Below are 25,822 nucleotides of genomic sequence, written 5' to 3' on the forward strand. Positions count from 1 at the left end.
TGGAACCTATCAGAAGGGGGAGGATTTTTAGCAGTAGAGGCATTAATGCCCTTAGGACCCTGAGAAATGGTTTCAGGGTCAGCAATAAGATTTTTGAAAAGGAATTTGTGGGAGTCAGGAACCCTGTATTATCTGTCTGGCTTACAAGGAGTCGGAGGTAGTAAATCAGGAATCATACTAGATTCTGAAAAAACAACTATGTCTAGAAAAGCAGGTACAGCCAAAGGCCTAGGCTGTGGAAGAAAATCCCTAAGTCTCTATTTAGATTCAGAGAAATCCTGACTTTCCCAGTGGAAATGTTCCCTTAAGGTATGTAAAGTGGAAAAATCCTCAGGGGGGAGAAGCAGAAGGAATGGAATCTTCTGCATCAGAATCCTCATAAGTAGGAATAGACACATCCTGTTCATTAGAAGAGTCAGAAGAAATAGAAACCTCTTCAGAAGATTCAATGTCTTGCCTAAGCCTCTTAAAAGGATGGGGTTTGGCTACCCCTGATCAGAGTAATTAAATCTTCAGCCATTTCTTTTTTAGGCATAGGGGCCTGCACATGTGGCACAGGCGTCTGTTTTTTAGATTTAGATTTTGGCCTTAGTTTTGAAGATGGCATCGGTCTAATATACAAATCTGTAGGGCTGAAAACACCCTCAGAAGCCGGTACCTGCATAGCGGCTCCGGACCCATCTAAGGTAGAGACGTCCGCGAGTTCCATAACTGAAGCATCATACGACACACCGGACTCGGAATGGGTCTCAGTAGAGACCTGCAAATCAGAAGCAGCGGGTATCAGGGGCTGCGAAAGCACCTCACTGAGTACCGGCAACTGGCTTAGGAACAGTGTCGGTTTCAGACTTCGGTCCATCTCTTTCTTTGCATTTTTTAGGTATTCAGGTAGTTGGATTGCTAACAGACATTTCTGGAGAATTAAATCTTGAACCAAAATATTTAGAAGCAAAAATATACAGACGTTTAATCGTTCGTTGATTAAATTTAGCACAAAACCGACAGCAAGGCACGTTGTAGTCAGGGCCTAGGCAAGGAATACAGTACAAATGAAAATCCTTATGAGGTATTTGCTTCTTACAAGTAATGCAATTATCAACTTTTACTGACATCGGTAAGGAGCAAGAAAAAGTTTCCCCAATGGGGTACTTCGCTTTTAGTTGAAGACTGCGTTTCTGAAACTCAAAAATGAAAATGTCAGTAATCTGCCGACCAGCACTTGCTAACTGCTTCTGCTTCGGGCACCACACGGCAAGAAAGACTGATGTAATGGTGTCTGCTGCATGTTTTATACCCCCGACGACTTGACGTCATGGAAGAAGGGATAGCAACCGACGCAGGACCCAAGACTTTGTTAATATGGCCAACTGAGGGCAACCTGCCAGCAGATTACCCTAATGTAATGACTGCAAAGTACAGTTGTGAACACAACATAAATGTAGATGCTAGAGTGTATTCACTGTTGCAGTCATTACATTTGGGTAATCAGCTGGCAGGTTGCCATCAATCGGCCTGAATGTCAAAGTCTTGGGTCCTGCATCGGTTGCTGTCATCTTCCATGAAGTCAGGTCATCAGGGGTATAAAACATACAGCAAACGCCATTTTCTTTCATTTTTTCTTGCCCCAGGTGTCAGGTGGCAAGTTCTTGAAAAAAGGGGGATGGCGGGTGGGTAACCCGGACTGCAACTGTGAATACACTCTAACATCTACATTTATGGTAAGTGTACACAACTGTACTACGTTCTTCATGTTTCACTGTTGCAGTCGTTACATTTGGGCAGAATCCCAAACTTATGGATGGGAGGTTGTAACTAAATAGCATTAGGAGCAGCTAAAAGGCCCTGCAGAACTGCAGTGGCAAAGCCTGCCCTGGACTTACTCCAAGTAGCAGCTTCTAGAAAGTCTTTGGTTGGCACCCCTCTAAGAAAAGCTGCCGAGGTAGATGCAGCCCTGGTGGAATATAACCAGATTCCCTTGGGCACCGGTTTACCATGATACAAATAGCAAAAACGAATGCAATGGCTTATCCACTTTGAAATAGCCTTTCCCTCTGCTCGTGCAGCAAAATGCCACCTGTAGCTGCTCAGACTTTCTTAGAGATTTGGTCCTGTTTAAGTAGGATCTTAGTTGTCTGAACGTCCAAGAAATGCAGAATCCACACCCTCTTGTTCTGCAGATTTGGGTAAAAAGTTGGCAGGTGAATAGTTTGGTTAAGAGCCAAACTGGATACCACCTTAGGCATAAAGGAAGTATTTGTCCTGAGGGACACCCTGTCTGGGTAAAATGTAATAAAAGGCTCCACAGCCATGAGGGCCTGTAGTTCTGAAACCCCTCTTGCTGAAGTGATTGCCAGAAGGAAAGCTATTTTCCAAGATAAAAACTTTATATCCGCAGTAGCTGCTGGTTCAAATGGAGGCAGGGTGAGCTTTTCCAACACAGAATTGAGGTACCATGCAGGAGTTGGTGATCTTCTGGTAGGCCTTAAATTTTTGGCCCCTCTAAGATACTGTTTTAGCAGAGGATGAGAAAAGATGGGAGGCTCTGTGTTGTAATGAGCCAAGATGGCAGAGGCATGGATTTTTACTGATGAAAAAGATAGGCCCTTGTCAAGCATCTCAGTCAAGTATTGTAAAATCTGAGGAATATTTGGCTTTGCTGTGTCAATCCCTTGTGCTTGGTTCCAAGCACAGAATCTCTTCCATTTATCAGCATAAGATTTTCTAGTACTAGGCCCTTCTGGCTTCCAAAATAACATCCACCACATATTTACTGAGATCTGTTTGAATAATTACATGATCTGCCAGGTTCAGAGTTTAGAGCTGATTGTGCAGAATTTGATAGTTCTGCTGAGACAGTAGATGAGGTATTTGAGGCAAGTACCAAGGAGGGAGTTGAGACATTCTTTAGAATTGGGTACCAGTGCTGACGAGGCCAGTCCGGGGTAATTAGGATCATTTCTGTTTTTTCCTGTCAGACCTTTAGGAAGACCTTGGGAAGAAGAGGCAGAGGAGAAAAGGCGTAGGCTGATAGGTTTTTCCAACTGAAGTATAGGGCATCCACTTTCCATACTTGTCTGTGATAAGTCCTTGTGCAGAATTTGTCCAGTTGATTATTCTGGGGAGAGGCAAATAGGTCTATATCCGGGCTCCCCCATTTCTTGGTTATCATGAAGACTTGTGGATCCAGTTTCCACTCATGAGGGTCCATAAGATTTCTGCTTAGGTCATCTGCCAGGGTATTTGGTTTTCCTGGCAGGAACTGAGGTTGAAGATGCACTTGGTAAGTCAAGGCTGTGTCCCACAATGCCATGGTTAGTCTGCAATGGGGGTAGGAATGTGCACCCCCCTGCTTATGTACCACATAACCGTGGTGCTGTCTCTCAGTAGTTGTCCTGGATGAAGCAAGTCCTTGAAGGCTGGCAGGGCATTCTGAACAGCTAACGTCTCTTTCTGGTTGATATGCAGATGCATTTGTTTTGGGCTCCATAATGCCCTGAATGCATCGCCCCACCAGGTGGGCCCCGCATGCATAGTCTGATGCGTCTGTAGTTAGGGTTTGGTTGGCAGGGGGTAGAGTGAAAGACTGCCCCATGCTCTGGTGACTAGTCTCTGCCCACCAAAGAAACTCCTCTTGTAGGCAGGGAATGAAAGTAATCAATGTTGACTCCATAAACGTTTTAGAAACTACTGTAGTTTCCTCATATGCAGTCTTCCATATGGAATTACTAGAATGCAGGATGACATGAACCCCAACGTCTGCAGAATTTGTCTTGCAGATTACTTCAAACAGATGGCAACAAAAACCCAGTTAAGTCAGTTGCCTTTGTTTGCCTGGTGTAAGGTAAGCCATCTGGGCAGTTGTATTCAAGCTTGCACCCAGGAATGTTATATTTTGAGAGGGTACCAGTTGTGATCTCTTTTCATTTATTGTGTACCCTAGGCATGCTAGCAGCCTTTTTACAAACGCCAGATGTTGAAGAATGTCCTTGTTTTCTGCCTGAATGAGACAGTCGCCCAAGGATAGATTTGTATGCTTGTCTGCAAAATGCAATTACTGCTGCCAGGCACTTTGTAAAGACCCTGGGTGCAGTAGATAAGCCAAAGGGCAGTGCATAGAATTGGTAATGCATAAAACCAGCCTTGAAGCGGAGGTATCTTCTGCACTATTCCCTTATTGGGATATGCAGGTATGCCTCAAGTCTAGAGTCACTAGTCAAGTGTTCTTGCCCAGCATGGGCAGAAGCTGTTGCAAAGTCAGCATTTTGCATTTTGGAATGTCCAAGAATGTGTTCAAAATCGATAAATCCAGTACTGGGCACCAGGCATAGTCTTTTCTGAGTACCAAGAATAATTTTGAGTAAACCCCTTGTCCTTTTTCCTGTTCTGGTACTGGCTGAATAGCCCCCATATCCATGAGGGACGTAACTTGTTTGTGCCTCTGCCCATTGATTTTGTGGTAGATCTGACCAACCGTTTGGAATTGGCAAGGTATGGAAATGAAATCTGTATCCCTGGGATACTATGTTTAATACCCACTTGTCCTGGGTTAACAACTGCTAATTTTGAGCATGAAGTGCTAGTTTTACACCTAAGGGGGCTGTCAAAAGATACGTGCTTGGTGATGGCAGAGGAAAGTCATTGAGACTGTTTACTGTAGGGTTGTGCTTTATTTCCTCCAGATTTGGAGGTGGAGACACCCCATTGCTTTGACCTTAAGCACCCTATGATTGGTATCTAGAGTCTTTTGAGCGCTTGGATTTGCCCCGTGAGGCTCTGTCGGACACAGGAAAGGACCAATTTTTTGTAGGCCAGTGTCTACTGAATCTTGGTGGCTGCACTTGCAAGAAATCTTTTACAGTTTGCATAGACTTAGCTTGGTCTTCCATTTTCTTTAAAACCTCTTCTGCCTTACCAGAGCATCATGCTCTAAAGGTGCATCCAACAATTTAGCTTTAACATGATCAGGCAGATTTTGCTTCTTGAGCCAGGCATGCCTTCTAATCACAGATCTAGTAACTGTGGCCCTGTAAGAGGCCTCCAAGGAATCAAAACCACATTGCAATGTATGCTTTCCAACCTGTTCTGCTGCATGCAATAAATCCTGTAATTCTTTATATTCCACACATTCAGAAATCATCATTTTCTGTTTCAATAATCCCATAACACGCTGTTGATATTTAAGCATATGAAACTGGCAGTTTAAGGGCCTAATTGCCAAGGTTGCAGACGTATAAACCTTCACTCCCCATCTATCCAGCGCCCTGGAATCTCTATCAGAGGGGTAGGATTCTTAGCTGTTGAGGCCTTTACACCTTTGGGACCCTGTGATAGTTTCAGGGTCAGCAGCAGGATTTTTGAATAAAAATTTGTGGGAGTCAGGAAGCCTGTAATATCGGTCTGGCTTGCTAGGAGCCAGAGGTAGGGAATCTGTAGCCATGCTGGATTCCGAAAACACATCAACAATATCTAATACAGGAGGTATGGCCAAAGGCCTATGCTGAGGAAAAAGGAAATCCCTAAACCTCTTTTTTGATTGAGAAATCTTGACTCTCCCAATGAAAATGTTCCCTCAAGGTATGCAAGGTTTCTCCAAAAGAATAATCTTCAGGAGATGCAGATGGGACGGATTCCTCTGCATCGGAATCTTCACAGGGTGGTACAGAAAATTCCTGATCAGAAGAGGAATGAGAAGAAATAGAAACCTGATCTGAAGATTCATAATCAGTGTCTTGCCTAGGCCATCGGGGAGAGTTGGGAACCCTTGATCAAGGTAATTAAGCCTTCAGCCATTTTGATCATCTGTTTTTTGGGCATACAGGCCTGAGCATGTGGCTCATGCGTTTTTTTTTTTTAGCCTTAGATGTTGCTTTTGTCTTTGTTTATGAAGCTGGCGTTGGTTTTATATTGAAATGCTGAGGCCTGAAAACACCCTCAGAAGCCAGTGCCTGCTCAGCGGCTCTGGACCCATCCAAGGGAGAAACATGCGCGGGTACAATACTCTGATAATTTCACGGCATGCCGGACTCCACATAGGTCCTGGTAGAGGCCTGCGACTCAAAAGTAGCAGGTATCAGGAGCTGCGAAATGCCTCAATGAGTACCGGCGAATGGCTTAGAAGCTTCGCCGTCGGTTTTGGACCTCGGTCTGTCTGTCCTTTTCTTTGCATTTTTTGTGAACTCCGGTAGCCGGATTGCTATCAGACAACATTTCAGTATAGTTAAATCTGTTCCCAAAATATTTTGAATAAAAAATATACTAACGCTTAATAGTGCGTTGGTTAAATCTAGCACAAAACAGACAGCAAGGCACGTTATGATCTGGGCCTAGACAAGGAATACAGTACAAATAGAAATCCTTATGAGGTATTTGCTTCTCACAAGTAATGCAATTATTAACTTTTACTGACATCGGTAAGGAGCAAGAAAAAAATTTCCCCAACAGGGTACTTAGTTTTAATTGAAGACTTTGGTTCTGAAACTCGAATGTGAAAATTTCAGGAGTCGTCCGACCGGCACTTGTGAACTGCTTCTGCTTCCCGCACCACACGGCAAGAAAGATGGCATAAAGTGGCGTCGTCTGCATGTTTTATACACCTGACGTCATGGAAGAGGAGACAGCAACCGATGCAGGACCTAAGACTTTGACATTCAGGCCGACTGAGGGCAACCTGCCAGCAGATTACCCAAATGTAATGACTGCAACAGGGAAACACGAAGAACATCAGTGAAACACAAAGAACATCCAATGTTTCTCAAGTCAAAATAAACTTCTGACAAGATCAGTAGTACGTTAACTGAGAATTAGGCTCACCGCAAAAGCACTTCATATGAGGGTCTTTGAGAGAACCAGATAGCTAAAACCATACATTCTATAGTAAATAAGGTGAATTACAAAAAACATAGCACTCAAAAATCCGGGACAAATCTCTACAGAATCAACACAAATCCAGAAGTAAGAGACTTAAAATATTACTACTTCTAACTTGAAACTGACAGACTAAGATAATGTTAATACACATTTAGAGAAATATTTTATTTCAGAAAATTTTCATTGTGTAATTCACCATTTTTCCTTCAAAGTTCACCAGTTGTAGGAAGGATTAAATGACACTGCTAAAATTTCACTGAAAATCAGGGAGAGTTGAAATACATATAAAAAATCCTTACAAATGATTTAATAGGCAAGTAAAGTACAGTTGTGTACCTACCATAAATGTAGATGTTGAGTGTATTCACTGTTGCAGTCATTACACTTGGGTTATCCTGCTGGCAGGCTACCCGCAGTTGGCCTGAATTCCTATGCCCTGGTCCGGCGTCGGTTGCTGTCGCCTCTTCCCTGACGTCAGTGCACCAGGGGTATAAAAGATACAGCTGACACCATTTTCTTCAGTTTTTCTTGCCCCAGATGTCAGGTGCCCCCAAAAGGGTAGGCTAAAAATTTGCAAATAAAAATGCATGCACCAAGAAACATTACCTTCCTCTACAAGCAAATACACCACATAGGTTGTATAGAATAGAGAAAAACAGATAATTCCCAGCAATGAAAGGGGGATGGTGGGAGGGTAACCTGGACTGCAACAGTGAATACACCAACATCTACATTTATGGTAGGTACACAACTGTAATATGTTAGTGTTTCACTGTTGCAGTCATTACACTTGGGTTGAATCCCAAAGCTGAGGTTGGGTGGCTGGGTTTAAATTGAATTAGGAGAGGCTATGAGGCCCTGCAGAACTGCAGTGGCAAAGCCTGCTCTGGATTTAGAGTAAAGAGGTAAGTGATAGTGCTTAGTAAAAGTGTGCACTGAACTCCAAGTTGCAGCCTCCAAAATTTCCTTGGTTGTTAATCCTCTGAGAAAGGCTGATGTGGCTGCTGCCTTGGCAGAAAGTGGCCTAATATTCTTAGGCACTGATTTGCCATGCTGTGCACAGCAGAAATGAATGCAGTGCCCTATCAGTTTTGAAATAGTCTGCTTTGAAATAGCCTTTCCTTGTGATCCTGCAGCATATGCCACAAAAAGTTGCTCAGTTTTCTTGAAAGCGTTTGTTTTGTCCAAGTAGAAGCGTAGCTGTCTGTGTATCTCCAAAGAGTGCAGAAGTCTTTCCCCTTTATTCTGGGGATTTGGATAAAAGGTTGGTAAATGAATGGTTTGGTTTAGAGCCACACTGGATACTACCTTTGGCATAAATGTTGGGTTTGTCCTTAGAGAAACCCTGTCCATATGAAAAATGATAAAAGGTTCCACTGCCATTAATGCCTGTAGCTCAGACTCTTCTTGCTGAAGTTATTGCTAGGAGCAGAGCAGTTTTCCATAAGAATTTTATCTCAGCTGTATTGGCTGGCTCAAAAGGAGGTAGTGCGAGTTTTTCCAAAACAAAGTTGAGGTCCCATGTGCTCTCCTTGGGGGTCTTATGTTTTTTTCCCCTCTGAGATACTGTCTTAGCAGTGGATGAGAGAAAATAGGAGGTTTCGTATTGTAATGAGCTGAAATGGCAGAGGCATGGATCTTAATTGATGAGGACAGGCCTTTGTCCAGCATCTCAGTTAGGTATTGTAAAATCTGAGGAATATTTGGAACAAGCGGTTCAAGTCCTTGTGCCTGGTTCCAAGCACAGAATCTCTTCCATTTTTCTGCATAGGATTTACTGGTGATGGGCCTCCTGGCTTCCAAAATGACATCCATAACAGCTTTAGAGAGAGTGTTCTGAGTGGCTATATTATTAGCCATGCAGCCAAATTTAAGGTTTTGAGTTGGCTGTGCAAGATCCGATTGTTCTGTTGGGTCAGCAGATGAGGAATTTGAGGTAAAGTCCAGGCTGGCCCTTGAGACAAGCTCTTTAGGATTGGGTACCAGTGCTGGCATGGCTAGTCTGGGGCAATCAGAATCATTTTTGGCTTTTCTTGTCTGACTTTTAGGAGTACCTTGGAGAGTAGAGGCAGTGGTGGATAGGCATAAACTGTTAGGGTTTTCCAGCTGAATGATACAGCATCCACCTTCCATGCTTGAGAGTGATAAGTCCCTGTGCAGAATCTCTGTAGTTGGCAGTTGTGAAGGGAGGCAAATAGATCTATGTCTGGGCATCCCCATTTCTTTGTTATGCTGAAGACTTGTGGATCTTGTTTCCACTCGTGAGGGTCCATGAGGTTTCTACTTAGTCTGCCAGAGCATTTTTCTTTCCTGGCAGGAATTGTGCCTGCAGATGTACTAGATAGGCAAGTGCTGTGTTCCACAAAGTCATGGCTTGCCTGCAGATGGGGTAGGAATGTGCCCCCCCTTGTTTATGTACCACATGACTGTAGTATTGTCAGTCTTTAGTAATAGTTGACCTGGATGTACTAGGTCCTTGAAGGCTGTCAGGTCATTCTGTACAGCTAGCATCTCTTTTTGATTGATATGAAGATGCATTTGGTCCGTGGGCCACGTGCCCTGTATACATTTTCCTGTCATGTGTGCTCCCCAGGCATAATCTGATGCATCTGTTATTAGTGTCTGCTTGGCTGTGGGTAAAGTGAAAGGTTGTCCCTTGTTGTGGTGACAGGCCAGTGCCCACCATCGAAACTCTTGTTCTAGGCAGGGAATGAGCATAATTGTTTCCAGGCTGTGGCAATGTTGAGTCCAAACACTTATTAGATACCATTGTAGCTTCCTCATATGCAGACTTGCATATTGAATTAGCAGAATGCAGGATGCCATGAAGCCCAAAGCCTGCAGAATTTTTCTTGCAGGTAGCTGGGTCTTTGTTGCCATCATTTGAAAGTAGTCAGTTGCCTTTGCCTGGCATGAGATATGCCATCTGGGAAGTTGTATTTAAGCTTGCACCCAGGAATATTATCTCTTGAGAGGGCACTAGGTTTGATTTTTCGTTTACTGTGCACCCTAGGCAAATTAGCAATCTTTTTACAAATGCCAGATGCTTTAGTAGAATGTCCTTGCTCTCTGCTTGAATAAGGCAGTTGTCCAAGTAGGGATATATTTGAATTCCTTTTTGTCTGCAAAATGCAATTACTGGTGCCAGGCATTTTGTGAAGACCCTGGGAGCAGTAGATAAGCCAAAGGGCAGTGCAGAGAATTGGTAATGCATTGAGCCAACTATGAATCTGAGGTATCTTCTTCAAGATTGTCTGATTGGGATATGCAGGTATGCCCCTGAGGTCCAAAGTAACTAGCCAAGCCTTCTTGGGTAGCATGGGTAGAAGTTGCTGCAGTGTCAACATTTTGAATTTTGAACGTCCAGGAAGGTATTTAGAGTAGACAGGTCCAGTATTGGTCTCCAAGCTTTGTCCTTCCTGGGTAACAAGAAAAGTCTTGAGTAAAATCCTTGTCCCTGCTCTTGCTTTGGTACTTTTTGAATAGCCCTCATGTCCATGGGTGGGAGGATGGCAAAATGGTTAAGCTGTTTACCTTAAAGGCACAAGGTGCAGGGTTTGATTCTCACATGGGGCAATTAGCTAGGCTTGAGATGGCCCACAAGGGTAGTTAGCCTAGTACTAATCTATGAATCTATGAACCATGGGAGCAGAAATTTGTTTTTGCATCTCTGTCTGTTGTGTGGCAGGTCTGGCATACCTTTTGGCCTTGGTAGGGTGTGAAAGTGGAACCTGTAACCCTGGGAAACAATATTCAGTACTCATTTGTCTTGGGTAATCTTATGCCAATTTTGTGAGAAAAGTGCAAGTTTTCCCCCTAAGGGTGCCTGCAAAAGGTAAGTGCTTGGCATTGGTAGAGGGAAGTCATTGGGACTGTTTCCTACAGGGTTGTGATTTGTCTTCTCCGCCTTTGGGGGCAGAAGCACCCCATTGCTTAGGTCTGTATGTGCCTTCTGACTGAGATCTGCCTCTTGGGCATCTGTATCTGCCTCTTTCTGGCCTGTCTGATACTGGAAAGGACCAATTTTCTGAAGGCCAGTTCCTGCTAAATATCTGGGTGGCTGAACCTGTACGAAATCCTTTACTGTCTGCATTGACTTTGCTTTATCCTCCATTTTCTTGAACACCTCTTCTGCCTTAACACTAAACAAAGTATCATGCTGTAATGGACCATCCAATAATTTTGCTTTAACATGATCAGGTAAACTTTGTCCCTTTAACCAAGCATACCTTCGAATAACAGAACCTGTAACTGCGGCTCTGCAAGAAGCCTCTAATGAATCAAAACCACATTGCAAAGTATGCTTTCCCACTTGTTCAGCTGCATGCAGTAAATCCTGCATTTCCTTATTTTCAGGACATTGAGCTTGTAAGCATTTTCTGTTTAAGCAAAGACATTAGATATTGTTGGTATTTAAGCATGTGAAACTGACAATTTAAAGCCCTTACAGCTAAAGAAGCAGAGGTGTGGACCCCCCCCCAAATCTGTCCAGTGCTCTTGAATCCCTATCAGAAGGAACAGGATTTTTTGCAGTGGAAGGCTTGACTCCTTTGGGACCCTGAGAAATTGTTTCTGGGTCAGCAGCAGGGTTTTTATAAAGGAATTTATGTGAATCTGGGACCCTGTAGTACCTATCAGGCTGAACTGGTGCAGGGGGCAAAGAATCAGGAGACAAACTGGATTCAGAGAAAACATCATCAACAATATATAGTACAGGAGGAATAGGAAGGGGCCTATGCTGAGGCATCTGAGCCTTTTCTTGGATTAAGAATAATCTTGGCTCTCCCAATGGAAATGCTCCCTCATGGTGTGCAGGGTTTCCCAAAAGAATAATCCTTAGGAGGAGAGGCTGAAGGGATAGATTCTTCAGCATCAGAATCCTCAGAGAGGAAGAGAATATCCCTGTTCTGAAGAGGAATCGGAGGAAACAGAAACCTAGTCAGAGGAATCATAGTCAGTATCTTGCCTGGGCCTTTTATCAGGAGGGGGATGGGAACCCCTGATCAGAGTAATTAGGTCCTCGGCCATTTTAAGCATCTGTTTCTTTGGCATGGATGACTGTCCGGGTGAATGCTGTACTTGTTTGTCTTTACAGGTGTTTTAGACTTTGTCTTGGCTGCTGAAGTAGTCCTGATAGTAAGCTGCGTAGGTCTGAAAACACCCTCAGAAGCCGATGCCTATTCAGCGGCTCCGGACCTATCTGAGGGAATAGTCTCCGTAGACCCAACACCTTGAGTTTCCAGAGGCCTAGTGGTCTCCACGTGGGAGTCGGAGGTGGTCTGTGGCTCTGAGGTAGCAGGTGTCCGGGGCTGCGAAAGCGCCTCACTGAGAACTGGCAACTGGCCTAGAAGAGGCTTCGTCATCAGTTTTGGACCTCGGGTGCCTGTCCTTTTCTTTGCTCTTGCGCTTTTTATGAATTCCGGTCGGTTGTTCCGACGGCATTATATAATAAAACCTTCGGCCAAAGTAATGTAAAGCAAAATCAAACCGACGCTTAATAGTGCGTTGGTTGAATCTAGCGCAAAACCGACAACTAGCAACGTCGTGGTTGGGGCCTAGGCAAGGAATACAGTTAAGAGTGAAAAACCTTATGAGGTATTTGCTTCCCACAAGAAATGCAATTAACTTTTACTGACATCTGTCTGGAGCAAGAAAAAGTTTCCCCAAATGGGGTACGTAACTTTATTGAAGACTTCGGTTCTGAAATTCAATTTCGAAAATTTCAGGAGTCTGCCGACTGGCACTTGCAAACTGCTTTTGCTTCAGGCACCGCACGGCAAGAAAGACTGAAAAAAATGGCGTCAGCTGCATCTTTTATACCCCTGGTGCACTGACGTCAGGGAAGAGGCGACAGCAACCGATGCCGGACCAGGACTTTGGAATTCAGGCCGATTGCAGGTAGCCTGCCAGCAGGATAACCCAAGTGCAATGACTGCAACAGTGAAACACGAACATCTGTAGAACTTTAAAAACCAAAGACTAATACTTCTCAAGCTTTAGCCTGTGCAGTAAAATATTAGAGGAACATTACTTGATGCTAGTCACTGTGCAATATCAGTATCAAGATTTCAAGGTGTGTCAAGTCCATCAGAAATCAGGTACTAGTTAGACACTTGGTTCTAGCAATGTTCCATAAGTTGGATTTACTTTAATACAGCTGATCTGGTTTATACAGGGCAGAAAAATTTATGTCAAGTTCAGTTTATTTCAAAAATGCTCTACATTACAGATTACACAATACCTGTTGTTTAAGGCGATGCAACTCCATGGCTTGTGGATCCATATTAACAACTGGTTTGTTCTTGATTTTTCTTGCCCTGTCAGCATATCTCAGTGTGTTCAGAGTTTCTTCCATATTGTAGTCAGCAGGACTGACACAAGCAATCATCAGAGTGTGACTATTTCCACCAAGTGAATCTTTAAAGGAAAAAATAATATATTTAGGGCAGCCACAACTGTTTTACTATGCAAAGGCCACCCAAAGTTTTGCATTATTCATACTGAGGACAAAATAAGTTTATTCTTTCGTCTTTTTACAGCAATTTGACTACTAAAATGCAACTACAAATGCTTTGGTAGATTCCAAATTTGAAATGGACCTCACGCAGTCAGTCAAATGCAATGCATACAGGTCAACTTGGTGACTATTCATTTCTATTTTCCAGACCTGCAACTCATCCCTTCCCCTAGATTGAAAAGGTGCTCATACACTGCTTATGGAAATATAACATTGTCATGCAACTCCTTCTCTATCAGTCTATCAGGAATGACTGATCCCAAATAGGTCTTAAAGGGAGAAACCAGCAGATGAAGCTTCGAGTCACTCCCCCACAAAAAAAAAAATTTCCCTGACCCCTCACCTGTGAATAAATCCCTTCAGGGATATTTCTTGTGACTGAACTACCAATGTGGACAACCCAAGTATTTGACCAATCAGGCAGAAGATGGGGGACTGGAATATACCACACACTAGAGGAACTATGGGATGCATTGCCTGGCTTGGTATCAGACAGACAGAGGCAGTGCCTAGTTTCCACTAACCATATGAGGAAGTCAGATATGGATTTACCTCTGGGAGGAGAGGGCTCTGGTGAGTGTACCCCAATGAAATTTAAGCCTTCAAAAAAACACGGTCTAGCAGATCAACAAGTAGTTGCCTGCCACCACTCCTTGGCTAAAAGGTCACAAAAATCTGCAAGGTAATTGTTTTGGCCACCAAACTAAAATGGCTTGCAGACACAGGAACTTTTAACAATTAAACCTAAGGATCAAAACCTTAACTGTGGAAAGCAGCAACATGGACTTGCTGATGAACAGGATAATGGGCCTATTAATGCATGCATCATTAAGGGTGCACATCAGTTTCCATGGGATGGAATTTTCAAACTGTCAAATTTAAGATAAGGTCCTCTATTTCACATTCAGATATTCAGGAAAAAAGTATGCATTACTTATCACATTAGTACAGGTGATTTAGGAATCAGCTAGCTAGTTTCTTCTTACAAGACCTGACAGCACAAGTAATCAAATCTCTAGAGTGAAGAGTTTGTTACACTTGAACTCTTAACAGGTTTCAGTTAATAGTAGAAAAACAATGGAAAAAGGAGTCAATTAGTGCATGCAATCATCTGTTCAATGTTGAATTCTTAGAAATAACCACCACATGGGAAAGCTCACCTTGCAAAAGACGAGTCAATTTTGAGTCACGATAGGGTACAAATCCCCCACCCTTCCTGTTTTCATCACCTAGAGCACTAATGACATTTCCCAGTGCGAGCAGCCCTTTGTTAATATTAATACCTGAAAGAGACAAAAATGGGATTTAGTTTGTTCTGTATCTTTGTACGGCAAGTGTTGATTTCAAGCAAGCTTTTAACCAAGCATCTTCCATCCATCTATAGCCATATGAAGGCATTATTACTAAATAAAAACTTTTAACATTTAATCAGTTAGCTAAAAAATTCTGAAACAGAATATCTTCGCATATGTCTAGAACAAAACAGAACAAAAGCAACCAGGTAAAATTGGTACAAGACTAGAATCCCAGTCTACAAGCAATCTGTCTCTCCCGTTAAGCATGGATCTCAATGGACTGCAGTTGTATTACATACCTATGATTATTCTATCGAGCAAAGTACTATTCAAACTACCAAGAAGGGGCAAGTTGGGAAATATGAATAGATGCAGGAAACAAAACACCCTAAACAGAAAATTTAATTGCAGTTTAAAACCTGGTGATTTTGGAATGTTCAGATTCTCAATAAATTTTGTTCAAATACATGGAGTAAATCAGTGTTCCTGCTATAAGGCCAGACGGTAAACCAATAGGAACTGATCTTTCTAAAGCCTGGCCACATAACACCATTGACTACAACTTGCATTGCCTGTGGAAGCACAGAGATAACTAGCATTAAAGCACTGAACTGCAAGCAGCAACTACAAAAAATAAGCCCTACTTAATTGTGAGAGCCTTGTACAAGTTCCGGCAGTTTTACTAGAAACTCTATGCACCTTAATGTTTCAGTGGCTGTAAAGAAAGCAATGCAATCTGCCCAAAAGATGCCAAATCATGCAGTTATACCTTCCTTTAATATTCTTTTAAAAATATGTATATGCTGACAAGACAAATTAGCAAGCAAAACAGTTTGGCACTTGCAGAAAAGCTAATGCCATGCACATCTACATAAAGGCACTCCACAATATGCATCTGTTGTAAGCTAATATGTAGTACAGAAGAAAAAAATACCTGATTGTGACCTAGGTTACCAGAGTTTTTAGCATCTCAGGCACCGGACAGAAGTTGGTATGTGAGTAATGGTGGTGGTCTTAGTCAGATAACTGCTCCCATGGCACACGTGGCTACAGGATGAAGAGTTGTCGGCTTGGTGCTGCCAAGCCAATGACAAAAGCTCTCAGTATCTGCACGCACCTGTGGGCGTGTCTGTCTGCAGGGAGAGCGCAATGATGTCCAAAAGAGAATATAGAATGCCCCAGCAGTGATGCAAGTTGCAGCATCATGCACCAGGAGGAAGGGTTAGGGCTATGTCAAGGAAGCTCCTCTCATGGCATCTGTGTGATGGGCAAACTAACTGCTCTCAACCCAGTGACAGGATGAAAAGTACAGTTTTGTACCTACCATAAATGTAGATGTTCGAGGATCCACATTGCTGCAGTCCTAACTATTGGATGACCCATATCCTCAGTCTTTTCTTGCCCCAGATGTCAGAAGACCCTGAAAAGATAAGGCCAAAAAACCAAAAACTCCCAACATATCTGCAACAAAATATATATAGATATACAAAATATACAAAATTAGCAGAATATAACCTCACCTACACAACCACCCCTAAACACAGACTGCAGCAATGTGGATCAACATCTACATTTATGGTAGGTACAAAACTGTACTATGTTCTTCATTCCACATTGCTGCAGTCCTAACTATTGGGTAGAATCCCAAAGCAGAGGTAAGGGAGGCTGGCAAATCATAAGGAAGCAGGAGCTGATAACATGCCTTGCAAAATAGCTGTGGCAAAACCAGCCCTAGACTTAGAGTAGAGAGGAAGGTGGTAATGCTTAGAGAAAGTATGCACTGAACTCCAAGTAGCTGCCTCCAAAATATCCTAAGTGGCAGTAGCCCTAGTGGAATGAGGCCTAATCCCAGCTGGAATCTCCTTGCCATGATGGGAATAACAAAATGTAATGCAAAACCCAATCCACCTAGAAATAGTTTGTTTTGACACAGGCTTGCCCTGAGAACTCAAAGCAAAAGAAACAAACAACTGCTGAGACTGCCTAAAATCCTTAGTCCTGCTCAAATAATAATCGCCTGTGTACATCTAAAGTGTGCAAAATCTTTTCCCCTTTGTTTTGGGGATCTGCATAAAAGGCAAATGAATAGTTTGGTTTAAAGCCACACTAGAAACCACTTTAGGCATAAAGGAAGGATTGGTACGTAATGATACCCTATCCTTATGAAAAATACAAAAAGGCTCAACCGCCATAAGGGCCTGTAACTCAGAAACCCTTCTTGCAGAAGTAATGGCCAACAAAAAAGCAGTCTTCCATGACAAGTATTTCAGTTCAGCAGTAGCTGCAGGCTCAAAAGGTTGTAGAGTAAGTTTCTCCAACACAAAATTGAGATCCCAAGCAGGAGTAGGAGCTCACGGGGGGTCTTATATTCTTTGCCCCTCTAAGAAATTGCTTGAACAAAGGATGTGAAAACAATGGTGGGTCACAATCATAGTGAGCTGAAATTGCTGCAGCATGAATCTTAATGGAAGAGAAAGACAAACCTTTGTCCAGTAACTCAGTAAGATATTGAAGAGCCACACTCAAATCAGGCTCAGAAACCTCCAAATCCTTTGCTGCAGTCCAAAATAAAAATCTCTTCCATTTTTTTCCTTGTACTAGGTCTTCTGGCTTCCATAATCACATTTAAAACTTGTTGAGGAAGTTGAGACCTGCTGTCTTTCAAAACAGAATATGCCAGGCTGTTAGATGGAGAGTGAAGCTTGACATTGAGCAGACGACCGTCCTTCTGAGACAACAGATGTGGAATCAAGGGTAAAGGCCATGGAGGCTTCTTTACCAGACTCCTCAGTAATGGGTACCAGTGCTGCCGAGGCCAATCTGGAGCTATTAAAATCATCCTTGGCTTGTCTTGTCTGACCTTTAGAAGCACCTTTGGAAGAAGAGGCAGAGGAGGACACATGAAGATTTTTCCAACTGAAAGAAAGAGCATCCACTTTCCAAGCTGTGTGATGAAACCTCTTTGTGCAAAACTTTGGCAGCTGGTGGTTTAGTGGAGAAGCGAACAGATCTATGTCTGGAGTTCCCCAGGACACTGTCAACTTTTGAAATACATGAAGATCCAGTTTCCACTGTGGGGATCCATGATTTGTCTGCTTAACACATCTGCTAAGGAGTTCTGTGCTCCCGCAGAAACCTTGCCTGAAGAGTTAGTTGCAAGCTTAGCGCAGTCTCCCATAAAATCATTGCTTGCCTGCACAATGGGTAAGAATGTGTTCCCCCTTGTTTGTTGATGTACCACATGACAGTTGTGTTGTCTGTTAGAATCAACACCTGCCCTGGAAGAAGTAACTCCTTGAAAGCCATTAATGCAAACTGGACTGCCAACATCTCCTTCATGTTGATATGTAGATGCTGTAGTCTGGCAGGCCACTTGTCTTGTATCCACTTTCCATTTAGATGAGCTCCCCAAGCAATGTCCGAGGCATCTGTCGTTAGAATTTGACTTGCCTCTGGCCGGGTCACAGAGAGTCCCTTGTTTAGGTGACATTCCTGAGCCCACCACAAAAATTCCTTTTGAATGCAAGGTATTATTTGAATGACAGTGTCCAAAGCCTGGCAGTGCTGTGTCCATACATTTTTGAGATACCATTGTAGCTTCCTCATATGCAGTTTGGCATTGGGAAGCACCAGAATACAAGATGCCATGAACCCTAAGGCTTGAAGGACTGTCCTTGCAGTCAGCCCGGACTGAAGAGATAGTAGATGGAAGTCACTGGAAAGATTCTTTTGTTTGTCCGGGGTTAAAAAGGCCATCTGGGCTGCTGTATTCAGTCTCACACCCAGAAAGCACATGTCTTGAGAGGGTACTAGACTGGACTTTATTTCGTTCACAGAATACCCCAGGCATCTTAGCACTGCTATGACATATTCCAAATGCTGTAGAAGGTCTTCCTTTTCTTGAGCCAGAATCAGGCAATCGTCCAAGTAAGGATAGATTTGAATTCCTTTTAGCCTGAAGTAAGCTATCACTGGAGCCAGAACCTTTGTGAATACTTAGATAAGCCAAAGGGCAATGCAGAGAACTGATAATGAGAATTTCCAGCTCCGCAGATACTTTCTGCAACTTAGTCTTATAGGCACATGAAGGTAAGCTTCCTTGAGATCTAAAGTTACCATCCAGTGATCCTTGCCCAGCAGAGGTAAAAGCTGTTGTAACGCCAACATTTTGAACTTGGGAATGTCCAGATAAGTGTTGAGGATAGATAAATCCAAAATTGGTCTCCACGTGTTCCCCTTCTTGGTACTAGGAACAGGCGAGAATAAAATCCTAGGCCCCTTTCTGGCACAGGAACCGGCTGAATGGCCCTATTTGGAGTAACTGAGAAATTTGCTTGTGAGCCTCTTGTCTTTGTAGAGGAGGAATGTCTGGCATGCCTTTGAAAGGAGGCAAGGTATGGAAATAAAACCTGCAACCGTGGTGAATGATATCCAGAACCCATTTGTCTTGGGTAATCAAATCCCAATTTTCTTTGAAAAGAGACAGTCTTCCTCCTAGAGGTGCAGAAGGTACTGGCAGCTGAAAAGGCAGGTCATTGGGTCTGAAAGGACTGACCCCTGCCCTCACCCGAAGTCTGAGCAGGTGAACTCCCTGTCCTAGGCCTAAAAGCACCTTGAGCTCTGCCCCTACCACATCTAGACCTACCCCTAGACTGGGAATCATAAGCAGGATAAGTCCATCCCTTAGCAGGCCAATTTCTACTAAACGGAGGCTGCACCTGCAAAAATCCTTAACAGTTTGCATAGACTTAGCCTTGTCCTCCATCTTCTTTAAAACGGCTTCCACAGGCGAACCAAACAACACATCAGACTGTAAAGGAGCATCCAAAATCCTTGTCTTAACATGCTCAGCTAAGTTCTGATCTCTCAACCAGGCATGCCTACGAAGAACAGAACCAGTGGCAGCCACCCTGGAGGAGGCCTGCACAGCATCAAAACCACATTGCAAGGAATGTTTACCCACTTGTTCAGACACATGAACTAAATCCTGCAACTCTTTACACTCAATACCTTCCGCCAGAGCATCCACCTTAGATTTCAACTGTGAAAGATGATAATTCTGATATTTTAACATGTGAAACTGACAATTCAACGCCCTCATGGCTAAAGTGGAAGAAGTATACACTTTCTTTCCCCATCTATCCAAAGCCCTTGCCTCTTTATCAGGAGGGACAGGATTTTTAACAACTGAGGCCTTCACACCTTTAGGCCCCTGAGAGACAGTTTCGGGTCTGCCCTAGGACTCTTAAAAGATACTTATGAGCTTCAGGCACCCTATAATACCTATCCGGTTTAACTGGGGCAGGAGGCAAAGAACCGGATTCAGGAAGCCTCTGCAAAACATCTTCCACCACATTCAAAACAGGAGGTATAGCTAAAGGCCTGTGCTGGGGTAAAACAAGAATTCCCTAAGCCTTTTCCTGGAATCAGAAAAATCTTGACCTTCCCATTTAAAATGCTCCCTCATGGAATGCAGAGTCTCTGAAAATGAAAAATCCTCAGGAGGGGAAGCTGAAGGAGTAGAATCATCCACATCAGAATCAGAATAAGGAGGGTACTCCTGCAAGTCTTCAGAAGACTCAGAAGCCTCGAGCATTGCTCAAAACTCTCAAACTCAGATTCCACCCTAGGCCTCTTATCAGGAGGGGCATAGAACCCTTATCATAGTAATCAAATCCTCTGCCATTTTAAGCATATGGTTCTTAGGCAAAGACCCTGAAGTACTAGGAGAAACCCCCACTGAAGCAAACCTGCCCTCAAAGAAGCCTTGGAAACAGAAGGGAGGCTCTGACCACCTTAGGAAGAGAAGGAAGAACAGCCACCTGAGAAGCCCCTCAGCCTGGCCTACTTCCTGAGAGGATACATCCTGTAACAGTAAAGTCTCTCCCTGAGACTCCAAAGAAACACCTGGCAAAACCTCCGTCTGGGACTGTCGGTTCTTCCACTCTAGGCTTTGCTGTTTTGTCCTTCGGAGCATCCGGCGGCATTTTATAATTACAACGCTTCCCAAACACTAACCTGGCACAGTCTAACCTTCTGTTAAATCTAGCACAAGAGCGGCATCCAACAACGCCGTGCTCAGGCCCTAAACAAGGTATACACAAAGTATGGTAATCCCTATGAGGTATCTGTTTCCCACAAGAAATACAGTTATTCACTTTTTCTGACATCCGGTTAAATACTGAGGCAAGAAAACCAAAATATTCTACTTAGCCAACTTTGATTCGGTCTGAAACTCTGGCTTCAGAAACTTTCAGAACGCCAACCTGCACTCGCAAAATTGCTTCTGCATCGGACCATGCGGCAAAAGACTGAGGATATTGACGCTTTGGTATTCGGGCCGACTGGACAGCGGACTACCCAATAGTTAGGACTGCAGCAATGTGGAATGAAGAACATTGGTGGTTTTGGCACAATAAAGCATGAAAGCCACAAAAAATGATAAAAGAAAAAAATTCTAAGGTGATGCAGTCCACCATCCTCCAGCCTCAGTGCAGCTATAAGCTTTCATAGCATTTTGGTTAAACCTCGATGTCAAGACTTTTAGGATTTGGGCACTGATACACCAATGAGCAATAAGCATGTGCAATACATGGACAGTCCTGAATTCCAGCTCAAGGATTTTCACTATTAAAGCTTTTCTGCTTGCATACCTTGAACAAAATGTTTTCAACTCTGTCCTGAAGTACCAGTTCAAAAGACCTCTCTGGAGTCTTCAAGTTTAGGATGAAACTGTAGAACACCTATGGATCCAACTTTTATTCATACTAATAGAAGGGGTTCTAAGTTAACCAATTCACCAAGATAATTTGTTCTAAGGGGAAATATATGGCTGCATGAGGAGGCTGTGTTGGGTACCTAGAATTCCAGGCAATCATCGCTAGCCTGCAGAACTGGTGGGGATGTACCATCATCCCCTGCTAACGTGCTATATGACTGCAGTGTTCTGTCAAGTATAGCAAGCACATCCAAACACTAAGAGTTTCTGAAAATCTTCAATAGAAAAAAATAATGGCTAGCAAATACTTGCTATTGCAGTATATTCCTAACTCAGATGATTCCACTACCCTGAAAATTCACAGACACAGTGCTGCCTCCAAAGTCAAAATACCACATGTCTACTCAGTGTTTATGAAAATAAAAGCACCTCTTGGTTTAGTTCCTTGTCTGGCCAAACTGCAAAGATCACCACTAACACAACCTTCAGTGGATGGTGATACTGTTACCACAAGTTCCCAAGATAAAAGTGATTGTCTTCATGAAGAGTTTGGTTGGGGAGGGAATGGGGGCATGAAAAAGTCAAAATGGACTCAACACCAGCATTTCTCTAGCAGTCATGCAGTACTACGCTACTGTTTTCAGAAAGCAATTTAAAAGGAATGGATTTCGAGAGGGAATACCTTGCTTTCACAGATAGAGTGCTTCAGGAAGGCAATTTTCTTATAGGAAAGGCCCAGGGTCTATGCCTGATAATTTATGGAAACGGGTAGGCAGGAGAAATCAGCTCAGGACATTTAATGATTCCAGGGAGAAAGCCTGAGTTGTGCTCAACAAGTACAGTTAATGTATATGAAAAAATACTGGAAACTAACATGAATACCCATAGACATCCAGATATGGAAAATTTTACAATACGAAACAGAAAGAGGAAAAGTGGAAAAATGGATTAGCAATGGAGAAGTTAAAGAAATAGAAAAACAGTTATGTACTCACCATAACGTTCCATGTTTGTAGTCCATCTTGCCCTTCATTCTTGCATATGGGTTCGGAGCAGATTCTCTGCTCTGACCTGGCCGATTACAAATCCCAAAGTCTCTTATAGTTGGCTCGTGTCACAGTAGGTATCCCATAGTGCACTAGTAAGAATCCCCAGATCTTATTTTTACTGACTACAAAAATGATAGAAAGGTTATCCACAAGGAATAAAAAAAGAAGAAAGGTCACCACCCTACCAAAGGCAATATTATCCTGTCTCCAGATCCTCCAAGGATACATGGACGTGGGTGCGTTCGTAAGAATGAAGTGCGAGATGGACTAGAAACATGAAACGTTATGGTGAATACATAACTTTATTTTCTGTAGCCCTATCGCCTTCATTTTTACATATGGGACAGTGTCCCTAGCACCATTTTCTTGGGTGGCTCACGGGAATATACTCCTAAGAACCATGGAACCAAAGGAGGCTCTACCCTTGAGGTCAAATCCAATTTGTAATGAGTAATAAAAGTATGAGGGGTAGCCCAAGTTGCTGCTGCACAAATACTGTCAATTGGAACTCTGGCTTAAAAAGCAGATGTGGATAGGGATCTGGTGGAATGAGCCTTAGTTTTAAACGGAAGTTTCTTTCCATTGGAATAGTAGATCGAGATACAGTTGGAAATCCAATTAGAGTTACCTTAGAGACTGGCAGACCTATCCTAGTTTCAGAAAAAGATACAAACAATTGGTGTAATTTTCTAAGTTCCTCAGTTCTATGTAGGTAGCACCGTAACAGTCTGTGAACACCAAGTTGATGAAATTTATATTCTGCACTGTTTGAATGATTAGGAAAAAACACAGGCAGTTTGATAGTTTGGTTCAAATTAGACAGAGCAAACTTTGGAGATGAAGAAAGGGTTTGTACGAAGGGAAACTGTCTTTATGAAAAATCAAGTAAAGAGGTTTGACTGACTGTGCTTGCAACTGACACCCTTCTAACAGATGTAATAGCTACTAGAAAAATGGTCTTCCAAGACAAACTTCAGTTCACAAGAATGCGCAGGTTCAAAAGGCGGGGAAGCAAGTTTGGACAGAACGAAATTTAGACCCAAGAAGATACAGGTTCCTGAAAAGGAGGTCTTCGCTAGGTAGTGTTTTTAAGGAAAGTTTTATACAATCTGTGAGCCATCAGATTAGGTTCATGTTGACCCAAATGAAAATTGGATATCGCTGCCAGATGAACTTTAATGGCATCAGCAGCTGATCCCTGATGGAAATGTTTGGTTAGGAATTCTAACACCAAGGGGATAGATGCTGTGTAAAAATCTACATTTTTCTCTTTTGACAAGATAGAAAATCTTCTCCATTTGCTAGCGTACAATTTCCTCGTTGAAGGTTTGTGGGAAGATGTGAGGATATAGGTCACTACAAGTGAAAAATCATGCAGCCTGACTTAAGGATGGAAGTGGAGCAGCCACACTGTCAACTTGAGGGTGTGGAGGCAGGGGTGAAGGGAACCTGACATGTATTAAGAGGTCTGGAACTGGGTCCAGAGTCCATGTATCGTCTAGGAGATTAGGCCAGAGAAAGGGGAACCAAATCTGTCAACAGTAAGGAGTGATCAGAATCATTTTGCATCCCAAGGATTTTGCTTTCAGAATCATTTTCAATATGAGTGGAAAGGGGGAAAATATAAAGTCCCAGAAACCAATTGTGAACAAGTGCATCTCTCGGTGACTCCCCCCGGAGGGGGGAGAAGCAGCTGCTGCATTTGACGTTGATTGGACTGGCAAACAGATCGCAGCAAGGCTGTCCCCATTTGCAGCAAATCTGTTCAGCTACTTTCTGATTCAGAGACCACTTGTGCGGCATCAAGATTGCGCTGCGGAGATTGTTGGCTATCACATTGGTTATCCCTGGGATATGCGTTGCTACTAGAAAGCGCTGGGAAGATATCACATACTGCCAAACAGGAAGAGCCCCTTGACTTAGGGGAAAAAATCTAGTTCCTCCTTGCTCGTTTAGATACCATACCACTGACATACTGTGATTGTATTGCTATCTTCCTTACAGGAAGAAAGTCGTGAGTGCTTGCAATGCTAGTAGCATTGCTCTCATCTCTAGGACATTGATATGCAGGTGAGCCTCGTGATCTTGCCATGTGCCTTGAACAGTCCTGCCTAGATAATGCCCCCCACCTGATCTGGGAGGCATCCATGGTCACAGTAGCAATGGGTTGGTGAGGAAGGAAGGGTGTTCCTGTCATCAGTTGATCGGGCTGAATCCACCAACGAAGTTCCTTTTTACAAAATTCTGTTATGAGAATATGACTAGGAGGAGGCGGCTGATGAAGAGATCACTGGGAAAAAAGTAGGCATTTAAGTATTCGCATATGCAATCTGGCTAGTGGAACTAGAGTTATGGTAGGAGTTCATGGTCGCTAAAGTTTCAGCACTGTCTTGGCCTTGACTTTTTGTTGAGGAAGATGTATATTTGTCTGAAATTTTGAATTCTGTCTGCAGGAAGACGAGCCATCATGGCGACTGTGTATTTCTGCACCTATAAAGTCACAAAATGAGAGGGTGACACGGCAGACTTTTCCCAATTTACCATAATTCCTAGCTGGGTGCAGAGCTGGATGGCTGAATCCCTGTCTTGCAGGAGTAGGTGCCTGGGGGTGGTGGGCAGGAGCCAGTCCAGGTACGGAAACACTTGGAATCCACGACATCTCATGTGAGCTGTCACTACCACCATGCATTTTGTGAACAACCTGGGGACTGTGCTGAGACCAAAAGGCAAAGCACGGAATTGGTAATGACTGGGTCACAGCCGGAAGCGGAGACGACTCCTCGATGCTCTGTCCATTTTGATGTGGTAGCACGCATCTTGGAGGTCTATAGAGCATATCCAATTGTCTTTCCCTAATAGAGGGAGTATAGACTGCAGAGTTACCATACAGAACTTGGACTTCTTTACAGATTGGTTTCCCCGAGGTCCAAAATGAGCTTCTAGTCCCCTGTTCATTTTGGCACTAAAGAATCTGGACCAAGTTCCGAATCCGGTTTGGTCTGCGGGGATAGTTTGGATGACTCTTTGAAAGCAACTTTAGAACTTCTATGGTTGCTTGATCCCTGTGATTGGGTGAAACATCTGGGATCTTCTTGGGGGGTGTGGGGTGGAAGAAAGAAGGGTATGGAGTATCCTCTGGTGATTATTCTTTGCACTCACTTGTCTGCGGTGATGTTCAGCCAGGCTTCTGGATACAAAGATAAGCGACCCCCTACTGGCTCCAGGGAAGCACAGCAGGGTCCCACACATCAGGAGTACTGATGGGGACGGCCACAAAAGGAATTGTGGCCACCCTGGTTTTGCTGACACCCCCCGCCTCTAGTGTGACATCTACCATTAGCTCCTTCTCCCCTGCCTCTGAAGGAGGAATCACCCT

General features: G+C 43.3%; 1 protein-coding gene across 1 annotated transcript in view; it reads right to left on the reverse strand.

Moving 5' to 3' along the window:
* KIF4A (kinesin family member 4A) overlaps window positions 1-25,822 on the reverse strand; it is a gene marked incomplete in the record, with an annotated part of 2,786,372 nt that overhangs the window by 2,144,102 nt on the left and 616,448 nt on the right. Inside the window, 2 exon segments of the mRNA XM_044057419.1 lie at window positions 13,109-13,284; window positions 14,545-14,667. Of these exon segments, the coding sequence (XP_043913354.1) occupies window positions 13,109-13,284; window positions 14,545-14,667 (299 nt within the window).

The sequence above is a fragment of the Protopterus annectens genome, chromosome 15.part0, assembly GCF_019279795.1.
Source record: "Protopterus annectens isolate FY-2018-M chromosome 15.part0, PAN1.0, whole genome shotgun sequence".
Classification (NCBI taxonomy): domain Eukaryota; kingdom Metazoa; phylum Chordata; order Ceratodontiformes; family Protopteridae; genus Protopterus; species Protopterus annectens.